The following is a 15914-nucleotide window of genomic DNA, read 5'->3' on the forward strand; positions in this document are numbered from 1 at the left end:
TTGCAATATTAAAAAATGGTAACTTTTTTGAAGAATAGATAGTCAAATACATCGTAAAAATTTGCTATAAATTTTTAGGCTTTAATTTTTATAGAGAACTTTAAATTTTATAGTAACATCTACCTCATTTCCTGTGCTAACTATTATTTTTAGCCAGTAATATAATCATCTAAAAAATATTGTATAAATCGTATATATAGTATATATAAAATACTATATATATATATAAAATACAGCACAACCGCCAATAGTAGAAACCGAATTAAATAATTAATAGAACTAATTCATAGAAATATGTAACACAGATATACAGATATATATAAATTATTTTACATAGAATTAATATGATTTCACTTTAAAATCATAAAAAACCTTTCAATATAGTAGTTACTTATTAAAAAAAATATAGGACTATTAGTTAATATGATATCATATATTCTCCAAAATAATTTATATTAAATGCAAAAATTTAAAAATAAAAAATTTCATTTATATTTTTATTATTTTTAATTGATTAATTTTATTTCAATGACTTTACTGTGTTTGCTGTACGAATTTCCAAAACAATTAAATGAGAATTAAAAAATAATAATTTAATTATTTTAATTTCGTAATTTTTTAATTATTTAATCATTTTAATTAATTTTGTTTTAATTTAATTATTAAAAATCTTGTAAAGATTAAGAATTTTAAATTGATTGTATCAAAATTAATTTTTTTAATTTTCTTTGCTCTTATTTTAATATTTTACCATTTATTTTCATTTTGTATTAATATTTTTTTTTAATTTGCTTCATTATTTTTGATAATTTTCTAATATTTCTATTACTAAGTAAATTTTTTATAATATTTTATTGCTTGTATTACTTGCATATCTGTATTATTTGTTAATATATTTTTTTTTCTGAATTACTATTTATTTTATTAATTATGTTTAAATTTTTTTTCAAACTTATTTTTTTACGTTTTTGTGTAAATTATTTTTATACATATATTTTTTTTTTGTTTCAAATATCAGTATTTATTTAAATATATATAAATTTATTTTACTTATTACTTATTTATCTCTTAGTATGTGAATTATTTCTTGTTTTTAATTATTATATCCTTTAACTTTATTATATTATGTATTGAACAGTTGGACGTATGAAATATTCTTTAAAATATTATTCAAATATTAACTTATACAATATTATTATTTTTTTAAAAATTTCAGTATAGTTATTTTAATATCATAATTAGTAAAATGTAATTAATATCTACAAAAATAAGAATATTAATTATAACAAACCTCAATTGTATATATATCCATTTTTTAGAGTATTATATATATCAATTTGATAGATAAGATTTAACTTATTGAATGTCTACTGAAGGTTTGTAACTAAATTAATAAATATAAAAAAAAGTATATATATACACATATTTTCTTTTAATAAAGTAAACTTTAGTCGAGAAGTATTTGATATGGTATAATTTTTACGTGCATTAAGTTTGCTCTTCAAATTATTTGCAATTGAGATAGTATTTTTTGTTTAAAGTTGAATCATTTTCAGAGTTAATCGAAATTTTTCTTATATGTAATATTAATTTTAATAAAATATATATTTTTTAAGTAACGCAGATATATAAAAATTAATTTTTTTATTTTATTCTACTTAATTTTACTTTTATGTGAAAATACATTTTTTAAATATTTGAAGAAAATTCATATTTATACGTCGAATTCAAATAATTATATTAATATTAACCAAGTGAAAATATTTGAATAAAATTATTTAGTGACGATCACCCCAAATGAAGTGATGTTTGCTATTTAGTGTTTTGAACGTAATTGTGGGAATTTACTTGAACATTAAATATCTCCCGTCTATTACAACATTCACCTGTTCATTCACTTCGTACACCCATCGTTCCAGTTACAGTCACTTGACCAACCGAAACAATAAGAATACCAAATATAATCGAGGCAAACAACGTAGCGTGCATATTTATGGGAATATTTTTAAAACTAAAAGTTGAACAAAATATAAAGAAAATTAGTAGAAAAAATTTAAATAATTTTCCGTCTTAATAACGATTTTTGACCTTTACAATTGAATGATTTAGGTAATTTTCCGAAAAATTATTATAAAAAAATATATATGTATCGTTGCATTTGACTAAATCTGTTCTAAATTATCTTTGGAAAATACATTTCTAGTGAACGTTTTTAAAATTGAGTGGGTTTTCTTTGTGGGCGTTCATTTCTTAAAGCGTGGTAAGAATTAAAATGACTTGACAACGTCCAAAACAGAAAAAAATCAAGCTCAGAATTTAAATCGTCTCTAAACTTTTATGAGGCACTACATGATACATTGGCAAACTGTACAAAATACATACTCGTACACATACGAAAATAGTACATAAATATTGAGCGCTTCATTGGTTGTGGTCAGAAAAGTGCTTAACAACAAATTAAATTAAATAAAAATAAAAATAAAAAAAACCATACATTAAACCGTGTGAAACAGCGTGATGACAGACGATTTAACTTGGCAATTTCATCAGAAAATCTACTAATTTATTTCTTGTGCTATGTTGTCTTTGGTTATCTAGCTGTATGAGTGAAAATAACGTCATAAAGCTAGCTTACCGAAGTTAATATTAGCACTTAACCAACATAAAACTTAACAATTTGAATACGAAATAGTATTATTATGTATAACGAATATATTTAGATGACGTTAGAAATAAATATTGTACAATAAATAAAATATGTAAATGGATGAACGAATTATAATATGAAAAATAACAAAAAAAATTTTTATTCATTCTTATATATTTAAAATACAACATACTCCACCTTAATTTAATATAATTAATCAAGTTAAGAATTAAATTATTAAAAAGTAAGCTTAATATTGTTAATATTAGCAATATTTACATATATATATAGTATATTGACTAGATAAATATTATATTGAACAAAATTAGATTGCATAAAATTGAAAGATTATATTGAAATGTGATTAATTTTTTAATTAAAAAAAATTATGGTAGACTTCATTTGTTTCAAAAATATTTATAAATATGGCAATGATTTAATTATTTAGCATTTACTTGAAAAACTATTTTATAGTTTCACTAAATGTTAGATAAAAAAAATTAAAGATAACTTATTGACACGCCTAGTAGAGATATTGTGTACTAACAAAACGCTCCTGATTAGAAAACCAAGTTAGGAATTGTATACTCTCTATAATTACTCTTGCTACAACTGCAACGAAAAACCAATAAATACTTTACAACTGCTTTATTATCGTCCAACTCAAGTCTATAAGTTTTCTAATGAATTATTTAGAAGATAAGGTAGAGAGAGTGCTTGATGATCATTCATGCATATTACAGCCCAACAATTTCAATTTAATTCTTGCAATTATTAGGTGATAACAGACTAAATGCCCTTTGTTGTCCGCATCCTCGAGAGATGAATGATATTTTGAAACTGTGAATATCGATAGTGACCATGTGATACCCATTTATGTTGTGCACTATAATCACTCTGAAATTCTTTCCTTTTAACTCTATTAAGCATTTCGGTGAGTTTATAGTCAGTTCTTTCGTTAGTTGGTTAGTAGATGACGATTAAATATACTAGTAATTATATAAAAGAGAGGTACTCAAACTTTTTAAGTTATAGATCATCTCTGAAATTCGAAAATCAACGTGGCGCAACAAATTTTATACCTCAATGATATATTGTATCAAATAAATATTATGATAAAGTAATACTAATAAGGTTAGCTATACTGTTTCAAAATTTAAGTAAATGTTGTAATGTGTTATTATTATTATACATAATGTATTCAACAATTTTTTGAACATGCTAATCCAGAAAAATATTTTTAATTTTAAACATGGACTACATTTTTGAAACAATGAAAATTGTTTTGCTGAACACAATTTAAGAAACGTTATTCTAAAGAATCTTAGTTATTTGCAAGACTTTGTCTTTCTTAAATATTTAAATTTTGTTTTTAATTGTGTTAGATAACGTCCTTACTAAAGCTATTCACCAGTCACAACGGGGTATACGCTGCGGGCTTTTAAACCATCTCGAAGATCTAGAATATGCTGACGACATTTGCCAAAACGACAGAACGATATGCAAGATAAGCCGGACGATATGCCGGACGGTGGCGCGGCAGTCGATATCCAAAGCCAAATTAACAAGGCATACTGAATAAAGATTTGAACTGTTCCATACTTTTCCAGCACACCAAGCTGCGGTTATTTAACAGTAATGTTAAGAGCGTTCTGTTCTACGGCTGTGAAACTTGGCTTACCACCAACAATCTGATTCGTAAACTAAAAACATCTCTAAACAAATGCCTTAGGAGAATTCTGAAAATTTGGTGGCCCCGCACTATTAAAAATTCCGAACTATTGTCAAGATGCCGCCAACTTCCTATAGCAAACGAAATCAAAAAGCGTAAATGGCAGTGGTTAGGGCACACTTTGAAGAAGGCACCAAATGAAATCTGCAAACAAGCATTAACATGGAATCCTCAAGAAAGCAGAAGACCTGGTAGGCCCAAGCAAACGTGGAAGCGAACACTAGAGAAAGAAACTCAAGCAAGCGAGAACCTTTGGAGAAATTAAAACCCTGACAAAAAATTTTGACAGTTGGAAAAAGTTCGTTATGGCCCAATATTCCCCTGGGAACGTATTGGAATAAATGAATGAAATATTTAAATTGGTTTATGTCAAAACAATAATCCAATAGACATAAGTGTATACAACCCATATTAAATACCTAAACAGTTTGTATAGTAGAAGAAAAGGAGTAAGGAAATAAATTATTTAATCATTTTTTATATTTTAAAGTCATTTTTAGATATTATTATCCATAAAAATAGACTTAATGCGTATTTCTATATTTTAAACAAAATATTGATATTAATACACACTTATATATTTTTTTTTTATATTAAAATGAATAGATTTATAATTCTTAATGCAAATAATATATCAGACAAAATAACAGTAGTTCAAATTACGTTTCTTCGCTCCTAATATTAATGGTAATATATGCGTTTTATTCAAATTATATTTACGCTTCGCTTTTACATAAAGTTCAGTATACTCATCGAAGTTCTCCCCTCACATCGAGACATGTTTCCAATTAAAGACATAGCAAGGTCACTAAGATAACTCTCTTAGTCTTGTTCAGTATAAGTAACTTCTGTTGAAAATTAAAAATTTTTTAGTTGCAGCAAATTGTTCCGCTCAATAAGCATTTGTGTGACAAAATATTATCAACATCTATCTGCCTTAGTAAACGCTCTGCGATATTTTCTGAACTGCTCCTCTGCCTTAGTTACTAAGTAAAATAAGAGTTAACGCTTTTACTTATATTTTTAAAGGTTGAGAATTTTTGTATAGGTATAGTATAAAAATATTTGCATAATTACTTATTTTTCATGCAAAATTGTTAATAAATAAAGTTATCTTTTAAAAAAAAACTAATGTACTTTTAATATTGAAAATATTATGTGAATTAATTTTATATGGTTTTAACAAAGTTCTTTTAGTGCTGTTAGGTGGTACCCTGAGCACTGACTTATGCATGTGTGAAGTGAAGTTAATTTCGTATATATTTCATTAAACTTAATTAAAATATAAACATTTCTAAAAATTATTTTTTTAAATAGGACACAATTAATTTGTGACTTAATTATTTTAGTAGTTTAAGATTGTTTTAAAATTTATTTTTAATAGGGTTTTTGATATAATATTACTTTAATAATTTTAAATGTTGTAAAATTTGTTAAAAATTGCAAATTTTATTTGTTTATATGTTTTGATAATTACATATAAGAAATAATATCATTTAAATAAGTGTCACAAATTAAATACTTACTATATATATTAAAATATATCAACTAATATTATTGATCTATATAAACAATTTAGATTGTGGCCAACTATAGGTAAGTTCCAGTTTAGCCATTTTGTTTTTCTTTTTCTTTTCTAATAGGTAAGAAAATATTATTGTTTTTCCAGACCAAAAAAGAGTTATAAAAAAAAAAAAAAGGAAAGCAACAGCAACTTGTCTGCGTTTTTTTTACCTTTAATACTAACGTACCCCGGAAAACATATAATCTATGTACATATAATTGATTTGACTTCATATTTTCAGATTTTCTAAACACTCCACTACTACTAACAGTCTCCTCAGACGACAAAGTACTGCTCATCTTATCCAACTGGATTACTGCTACAACGTGTTACCTAATGCGATTTAAGTGTCTTTATGGCCGCCTGTCTGTCATTCTAGACTAGTCTAGATTCTTTGCTTTTGGAAACGCATCTAATTATCGCCTATATATTTGCTTCTAAAATGGAAATAGTTTTTGTGTTGGGATTCTGAGTAATTGAAAATAAATAATATACGAATATAGCTTTCACCCATACTACGTCAAATTATACCAAACTACATATAACTTTTTGTGGAAGTTTTTTAGTTTAATTTATGTTTTTAATTTGATTTATATTCTGGTTAAGTAAATATAAAACAACAAAATATTTTGAAAATATTATTCCAAACTAAATAATCCTTTTTTAAATTCGGATTTTATTTTTAAGCAATAATATGGAGGGCTGTATTTTTGTACAGCTTTATAAAAAATTTTGAGAACGACAAACTGAAATCAAGATGCTTTTGATATTTTGTGGATATAATTAATGTTTTCTAAAATTTTGAATCCATTTTCGTCAAATAATAAATAATTTTAATTAATAAGGAATTCATTGAACTTATATTTCCTGTTAACCACTAAAAATTATTTTATTCAGAAAGTTTTGTTTTAATATATCACTTATTTCGATAACATAATTTATTAATAAAAAAATAACGTTTTATTGTACTATTATTAAATATAATATATCACTATTAACTATAAGAATACAAAATCTATTATTTAGTTAAGGGCTGTCCAAAGAATGGCCCGCGCGACACATGCGGCCCGCGGCTAATGTTTGTGTGACCCGCGACATGTTTTTAATCTACCACAATTACGCAAATTTTTTTTTGGTCTAGTGGTAAAACCACAATATTTTATTCTTATTATCCTATACCAAATAAATGAATTTAAATTGATAAATTAATGAAACTAAATTTAACATTATAACCTTATTTTTATTTATGTCGAAAACAACTATGAAATTATGTATTTGTTTCTGTGGCCCTTCAGTCTGTACAGTGATTTGTGTTGGCCTGCGATCACATCTAGTGTGGACAGACCTGATTTTGTTAATTCTGATTAACGTCACAACTCAAACTTTAAAAAACAGTTAATTATTATTCAACAGTTACGATCGTTCAAACAAATCATAACAGAGGGGCAGTTAGTGCCCCAGATATTGTAATTTCTAACATGACTTCCCCAACGCTGTAATCCTAAGTTTATAACATAATGCTCTAAAAATTTTGAACAATCTTTTTCTGTTTTCTTTTTCTTTGTTGAGTTATGTATATTAATTTTCTTTTTGCCATTTCATCGTTTGAGTTGTGATGAGTATGCTCAGCTCACTGGAGTCGTTGGATTTGAAAAAAGTCGGCTATGCATACGTCACCAATTGCTGCTCGAAAGTCATTCTTGTAACTCGTCCTTGACAATTTTAAATTATGGATACATTATGTTACTTGATATTTAATTAAGTAGGGACCTTTATATCAAAATTATAATAATTTAATAATATAAAAATCATATTATATTGTATGAATAGTAAAAATATTTCAGATACATAAAGCAGTTACCACATAAAGAATATAATAACAACACAATAAAAGATAAGTTATATTTCAAATTCGATAAATCAAGCTATAAATACTATGAAAGGAGTTATATAATAATTGTGTCTCTATAATTCTTTACGTATTTATTTCAATGGGCCTCTTCATTTACGATAAAACTAGCATTGTCATACGAATTAAGGAATACAATAACAACATATGGGGATGCAGTGGAATAAGATAGCATAGATGCCAATGTGTAATGGATGGTAGGTTGGTAACTGAATTTATTCCAAAGACGCCGCTGCTGCTGTCTTATCGATCAAAGTAAGACATATTTCATTTCATTTTTTTCATTTAAAAACCCAACATTCACATAAATAATTTATTTTATTAGAACGTCAAATAGAGTTAGTAAAAACTCATAAGTGCTTAAAGTATCTTTTATAAATGTGTAAATAAATTCGAAAAGAAAAGCAAGCGAAATGATATAACTACCAAATATAACATATATATAATAAAATTTTTAAATATAAAGCAACAATATTAACTAGTTCAAAATACAATATTAAACCAATATTATCTTATCTAACTAGTTAAAGAGTTGAACCAATGTGATTCTTTGATTGACCTAACTTTGTTTTAAACAAAAAAACAAACCTTAACATATAAGAACAGAAGAGAAACAAAATTCTTATCTTTTAATAAGAACATTAGGTTATGTATATTAATTTCCATCACATTTTTATATGGGATGGCCATGCACCTGTTTTCGCCATATATCCATCATCAGTGATCTTTGGAAAAATCTGTTGGTTTAATTGTCCGTATATAATTTTTAGACTTTGCAAGTGCCAGAAAATTGAACCCTTTTAGCTTTGAACCGTGGACCCATGTGTTTAAATATACAAAATCAATGTAAACTTTATTTAAATTATTCAATTTTCATGTCACATGATATATAATTTTTAATTATTACTTTTTATGTAATGCAGGGTAATAAATAAATTGAAAGTAAATATACAAGAAATTAATGGTGTATAAAATACCATTGAATTATTAAGTACTTTCGTATCACAGACAACTAACTATTAATGTCTAAGTATAATATAAATATAGATGTCCAACGCTAACTATGAAATAGGCAACGATTTAGTTTTTTTTTCAGCTAAAGTCATTCATACTAACACTTTTTTAAATCATAATCTATTTGAAAAAACAATTTTTGTAATTTGCTTTATGAGCTCATGTAATATATATTTAAAAAAATATAAATATATTTTTAATATATATTATTCATCTTTTGTATTGAGGGAACTTAACTTTATTTTTTCTTTACTTAATACATGTGTTCTTTTATATAAAAATGTACTTGTGAATTACATAGATTAAACGGTAAAATTTCAACATTTTCTTTGATCATTTATTTTACATAACTTTGAATGTCTAGTTATAATTTATTTATTTCAAAATTATAATTATTATTTTAATTTTATACACAAGTATTACAGAAACTTCGACTATGAAAAAGAAGATCACCCCGCGTACAACCTGTAAAGCAAAACATGGATATATGTCTTAACTTCTTAAGGACCATAGGACCGAATTGTCCCAAGTGAAAAATATTTATTTATTAATAAAAGATAATTATGCAGTTACTGTTTTTTCTCACTAATGCAAGTTTGACCATTGAAAATTGTACATATTTTTTTTGGAAAATATTGGATCCTAACAGTTTACTTGAAGTTTGAAAATCAAGTTTTTTATTTGTTGAATAGTCATTATCTCTTAATAACTGCTCTTAATAATAGAGCAACACATTTTTTTTAATTATTGCTTAATTTTAATTAATATAACAATATTTTAAGTCTGTTTATTGTTTTTGAGGAACTCGCAACAACCGAACTGGAACTGTAATAGTTGCCAATCGATTGAGATTAGAATTCGGGACATTATGTAAAACTGACTTACGACTTTACTCTTAATATGGAACGAAATTTATAATAGCTCACTACATTAAATAATTTGCTGACATATTTCAAATCATCAAATTGGAATTTAAGAAGTAGTGTAGATGTGAACCAGAACCGATTACTTATTTGAATGTGATTTATTATATATACTAGCAGAAAAGCGTGTGGATTTCTGCGTTATGGTCATGAAGAATTAATTATATTTCCACTGACAGAACAGATAGAAAGGTACTGTGCAAAGAATATTTTGATAACATTTTTAATTCATCCTTGCTAAAATACGAGTTAACATATCACAAAATAAAAGCATGTAGAACGGTTCAAAAAAACTGAATCCCGATAACCAAAACAATTTTTTTTCAAAATTTATTTATATTAGTCTTTACTGTATCCCAATTAGCAACTTCTAAACCAAAAATCTATCGAAAGGTTATGATCCTTATGGAATCAAAAAAACTGTGTATGGAAATACTAACAATATACTTAAGATAGAACCCAGTGATTCAAAGAACGGCCGGGTCTACGTCCCAAAGTCACTTGTCAAGCTCCACGTCCAAGCTCCGCTCGCTACACCCAAATGGGACTACACAAGCAGATCACTTTTAGTTACATCATGCAACTCAATAATTAAATTAATAAAATTAATTAGTTAATTAAATTAACTCAATTCAGATTTTAGTTTCTTGCATAAAAATTGATTTAATACTATATTTTATAAATTTGTAATTAATATCTAAAAATAAATTTGAATAATCTATATGTCTGGGTTAAAAAATCTTTTAAAAATATTCAATACTCCATAAGCACTTGTTAGATACGCAGCAAAACGTTGTCATCTTACATTATGCGTACACTGATGTTTAGGTTGACGTTATATCATACGTGACTTACCGCCAGTAAGATTAATCTAACCTAGCCTATGTTTTAAAAAGTTTTCAAGATTATAAGAAGTTAACCGTTCAATAGAACTTATGAGATGAATGAGTAAATTTCTAGGTGACGTATACAAGTATAAACTAATTATAGAAAACTATCAATCAATTCACATCAGTTAATTGTTTGGTCTTACGCACTCAGATTATAAATAGATACAACCGGCTGCATGTCTTATGGAAACTTAACTCGCTAAAGCCTTATGCAAGTCCCTTTTGTTACCGAGAGAATTTAATAAGATACGTAATAGGAATAGGTATGAACGGGATACTAGCTCCCCAGATTGATCTTTTGTACTGCATAAGATACGAAATAGTTGGATTTCTTTGTACTAAATTAATATTTTCATTTTCTATGAAAAACATAATTAATAATATAAGATAACCACAAAAAGGAGACGTGCACTTATTTTATCGGCTTATATCTGCACAGAAGCTATAACTGATATTGAAATAAATTATATATTCAGAACAGTGCAATATATGTTCATTGTAGTTTACTAAAATTGTTTATATCATATTTTGTGTGAAATTAAAGAACTTGTACTTGTTAATACTTAATTAATATAAGTCTATGTCTAATACTATTTCACAACAAATGCTTCGATTTACTTGAGATTTTGTTTTGCCATGAAAAGAATTATACACATATCTTATAAAAAATATAATATAGATTAACGTCTAAGTAAGCACAGGGAATATCGAACGCTATTTAATCTTGAATCTAGAGAAATATAAATTCTTAAAGTTTGACTGCTTAACAGAGCTTAGACAAATTAAAAATATTTATATATTATTCAATACATAAAACATATATTTTTTTTAATTTTTCTAAAAAATTAACACATTTTTATATAAAATTACTTTGATTCTTCAACTTTAACAGATTCGTTATATTGTTTGTGCCAATCTAGATTTTGCTTGGAAACAGATTCGCCACGTTTCGCAGCTTGTTTGCCACTATAGATCATTATACAGCAACCCACAATAGTAAGTCCTATCATTATATTAGCCAAACGAATACGCACTTTATTACGGCAACGTTCCATTTCTTCATAACTAGAATAAAGAGATAAATATTAATATAGTTCATTTTATAATGATATTATTTAAACAAATACCTACCTAATAATATGATTAGCAATATTAACAACAATAAGGTTCATAAGAACATAAATAAGACAAAAATTCTGAATATAATGAGTTATAAAAAAAATTGAACTTTTCTTATATCTAGGAAGGTTATAAAATGGGGATTATATTTTTATTAATTCATATTTCTTTATAAGGCTTAAATGAAAAAAAAAATCATTGAACTCCCATCTGTGGTGCTAAGAGTTATAGCAGTGTTCATCGGATACTACGTTAAAGTTATACTGCGGCAAAGTTATAAGCTATATCTTTCTGGTATAAAAAAAGATTAAAAAGTAAAAGCAAGTAGAGAAAAAGAAATGTAAAGGACAAATTCAATTATTTTACATTAAAACAGATTTTCAAATGTAATTTTTATTTTTATAATAATATTATTGCACGCATTTTAGTTCAGAAATTCGATATTCCCTGTCTTTTAAAGTTTATGTGATTCACTATAACAAAGAATAAGATTACAAATCCATTTTAAAGTCTAATAGACCATAAATAAAATTATTTATATTATATTACTTATTAATGTTATATTAATTATTTATTCATTAGTAATTAAAAAAATTATGATATTTTTTTAAATACAGAAAATATGTTTTTTTATTTAAACCAATTCAAAATTTTTATCACAAAATATATATAACGATAAGGAAGAAAAGATTTTTAAAATGGAAAAAAGAACAAACAGTTGGATTTCTGACTTAGTATTAAATAATGAATACTTTTTGTGTTTTTGTAAAGATAAGAGTGAATAATTGTTGTAAAATTAATTATAAACAAATACTAATAACATTACAACTTCAATTTGTAGTTAAATGAACATATTTATTTATATAAAAGAAATATTATTTTAATGACAATGTTTTTTAAAATACAGAAAATATGTTTTTTACATTTATGCTTATCATAAAGCTGTATATTATAATATTAAATAGAAGATTAAAAAAATAAATAGAAAAAGGTTTTATAAATTTAAGTTAATCAGCATAAATAAAAAATTATATATGTACATACATATATCCGCAGGCCAATATAGCAAGAATAAGCAATTCTCATCATACAAAACGTGTTTTTAAATGTTTAGGATTTTTACTTTAAGCCAAAAATGTTTAATTACCATATTATACTTATATAATTTCAACGATAAATTTTAACTTATTATAATTAATTAATTTTTTTTTTTTTGCAAAATCAACCACTAGAATAATATAATAGAAAATTATAATTTCAATTAAAACTTCCATGCCTTTTAAAATTACTCATGTTACTTTTAATATCATTAAAAGCATTCAGGAGTAAGTATATTATCATTAACGGAGCCAATAATTATGCACTCGATTTGAATATTGTTACAAAAATAAATATGAATTTCATCATTCCTAAAATTTGTTGTGCTTTCTTTATTAAAAAAAATTGATTGTTTATGATAAAAATTATAAGCATATTTTGAAACTAATATAATTAGCACTTTAGCGAAAGGAAAATTTTATTATTCCACTCTGAGCACTAATTATTAAAAATAATAACAAACTTTACAAAGGACTGCATTGGTTTCCTTATTTTGATTAGTTAATTATAAATTAATAATGGGTTAAATTAATAATGAGAACTAAATATCTCTTACCTGACATGACTTGGAATATCAGAAATATTTTTATATTTTCCACTCCAAACTAAAAACCGTTTTTCCAGATTGTTTGGAACATGACTTTTAATAGCCTGGCACAGCGGTTGACCAGTGGAGATGCTACGTTGAATCAACAAACTTCCACGCTGAATTGCGGAATACGAAACTTTTATATGCCGAAACATCTGAAAATTTAAATTTATTCTTTCGCCAATTAATAAAAAATATTTTATGCAGCTTTAATGGTAACTGCCTCTATTCTAAACTCTCACATTATACAACATTCGATCCCGTACCTTTCTATATAAATCAAAATATTACTCAGCTGTTCGTAGTGCTGGTAAATAATCGATAAATTTTACAATACTTAATAGATATAACAATTAATATTATATATTTAGCTTATACTATGTTTAGAGTAAAATATATATTATGTATTTTAAATTACTAAACTTAATTCGTCAGATGTATAGTTGCCATTTTAAACATAGTATCTCTTCAATAAGTTGAGCGTTAATTTTTTATAGATTTTTTTTAATTAGAAATATTTGTTTAAATATGTTTAGTATTCATTTGTATATTCAACACTAATTTGTATTATTAATGTTGAATATACAAATGTTCACATATATATATATATATATATTATCTTCTTTTAGTTTATTATTATTGTTAGGGGATGTGGCACTGTGACCGTAAGATCTATTGTGCCCCCTTCTGGGTTTAGAGTAGGTCTCTAAGCCTTGTTGCGTCAACAAAAAGTAGTATCATACTTTACAGAGTTTTATTGTCTCTTTCGTAAGAATACACATTCCCAGGAGCCTATTCCGAATGTGCATTAGGGTATTCTAACAGCACATGTGTGACCGACACCTCATTCTCTTCAGAGAGTTTGCATCCGTAAGTATACCCAGTCTTGTAGGGCGGTGTTTTAGTTTACAGTGCCTTTTTTTAATTTAATGTAAAACAATTTTTTTTTAAATTTTATAAATACATGAATAAGCAGCTGTTATTTTGAGATGATATTTATTAATATATCGATAACACAAAAACAAAAAAATAATAACCTTAGTTCTTGTCTGAAACACTCGGTAACTTAATATTATTTATAAATAATTGATTACAAAAGTAAAGAAAATGATTTGTCGGTTTCGGTGTTGGACTTTTGCTTCAAATGCTTTTCTACAAAAAAGTTCAGTGTTAAATGCAACAAATTGTATTAGAACTCGATCTCGTGGTGCAATATCAAGTTTTTCCCTCGTTCGCCATATGAAGACATTAGACAAGCCTAAAGCATCAGATATAGAAGATGCACTTCAAATAGAGGCAAATTTATTTGAAAATTCATCTTTAATAAATAAACCAGTAACATCTAATAAATTTCGAAATCAAAAGCCACAAGATTTTCAAATAAAAAAATTTCCGAAAGTTAAAGCGAGTTCAAGTCTCAATAAACCGAATCACAAAATCATTGATGATACCGAATTGGGTTTGCAATTTATTAAAACAAGTTCTGTAAATGATCCGATAATTACTAAGATAATGACTGATGTACGTTCCAGAAATCGAAAAGACAAGAGAGGTTACTTTGTATTAGAGGGAGCACGTTTAATACGAGATGCGCTTAATTGTCAAATTCCATTGGAAACTTTAATTTTTAGCAAAAAAGAGGAATTAGAGAAATTAAAAACAGAATTGGCAGATGCACAACGTAATTTTCAAACCAAAATTTATAAGGTAGCTTATCATGATATCAAAATTTGGTCAACTCTTACCACACCACCTGGTATAATGGCAATATTTAATCATTCCAATAAGGAAAAGATTGCCATTAAGTCAGAAGAACCAATACTTCCTATAACTGTAATATGCGATAATATAAGAGAACCAAATAATCTTGGCAGCATAATACGTACATGTGCAGCTATACCATGTCAACAGATAATTGTTACAAAAGGTTGTTGCGATCCCTGGGAATCCAAAGCTCTGCGCGGTGGTTGCGGTGGTCAATTTAGAGTACCAATTAAGGATAGGGTTGATTGGGAACATATACCTTTGCATATACCACCAGAAACGGCTCACGATTGTCATGTATTTATAGCAGAAAATAATCTAGAAAAATTAAAAAATAATAAAAACAACAAAGGTTATTTAGATGTTAAAGAAATTGGTGCCCACAACATTGTTATAATTGGAGGTGAAAGTCACGGTGTCAGTTCAGATGCCTACAAGTACATAAAACATTTATTTATTTAAGATAACACCACTAAACTTATTTTTCATTCTAGGTTAATGGAGATTGTTGGAACTAAAGGACAATGTTTACATATTCCATTAGCAAATGGTGTCGAAAGTTTAAACGTGGTTTCAGCTCTTACTTTAATACTTTACGAATTAAGGAAAAATATAATTAAATTGGACATAAGCGCTGACAATTATTAAAGTTAATTCCTTTTATA

The 15914-nt window shown here is 25.9% G+C and overlaps 2 protein-coding genes across 2 annotated transcripts; one reads left to right on the top strand and one right to left on the bottom strand.

Annotated features, from left to right (window-relative positions):
• Nucleotides 1-11489: 11489 nt before the first annotated feature.
• Nucleotides 11490-13763, bottom strand: LOC119668874 (UPF0389 protein CG9231). Its single transcript, XM_038078545.1, has 3 exons — nucleotides 13728-13763; nucleotides 13453-13640; nucleotides 11490-11744 (listed from the first exon to the last, which is right to left on the bottom strand). The coding sequence occupies exons 1-3, from the start codon at nucleotides 13737-13739 to the stop codon at nucleotides 11546-11548; spliced, it is 399 nt and encodes a 132-aa protein (XP_037934473.1). The 5' UTR covers nucleotides 13740-13763; the 3' UTR covers nucleotides 11490-11545.
• Nucleotides 13764-14522: 759 nt separating this feature from the next.
• On the top strand, nucleotides 14523-15914 carry LOC119672931 (rRNA methyltransferase 3, mitochondrial). Its single transcript, XM_038084103.1, has 2 exons — nucleotides 14523-15686; nucleotides 15744-15914. The coding sequence occupies exons 1-2, from the start codon at nucleotides 14593-14595 to the stop codon at nucleotides 15895-15897; spliced, it is 1248 nt and encodes a 415-aa protein (XP_037940031.1). The 5' UTR covers nucleotides 14523-14592; the 3' UTR covers nucleotides 15898-15914.

The sequence above is a fragment of the Teleopsis dalmanni genome, chromosome 1 (assembly GCF_002237135.1).
Source record: "Teleopsis dalmanni isolate 2A chromosome 1, ASM223713v2, whole genome shotgun sequence".
In the NCBI taxonomy this organism is placed as follows: domain Eukaryota; kingdom Metazoa; phylum Arthropoda; class Insecta; order Diptera; family Diopsidae; genus Teleopsis; species Teleopsis dalmanni.

Bases quoted from the DNA above. Each gene is read 5' to 3' on its own strand.
- LOC119672931 (XM_038084103.1), top strand. From the start codon at position 14,593: ATGATTTGTCGGTTTCGGTGTTGGACTTTTGCTTCAAATGCTTTTCTA. The intron at 15,687-15,743 runs GTACATAAAACA...TTTTCATTCTAG, and splicing joins GTCAGTTCAGATGCCTACAA to GTTAATGGAGATTGTTGGAA.
- LOC119668874 (XM_038078545.1), bottom strand. The intron at 11,745-13,452 runs GTAAGAGATATT...TCTTTATTCTAG, and splicing joins GATATTCCAAGTCATGTCAG to TTATGAAGAAATGGAACGTT.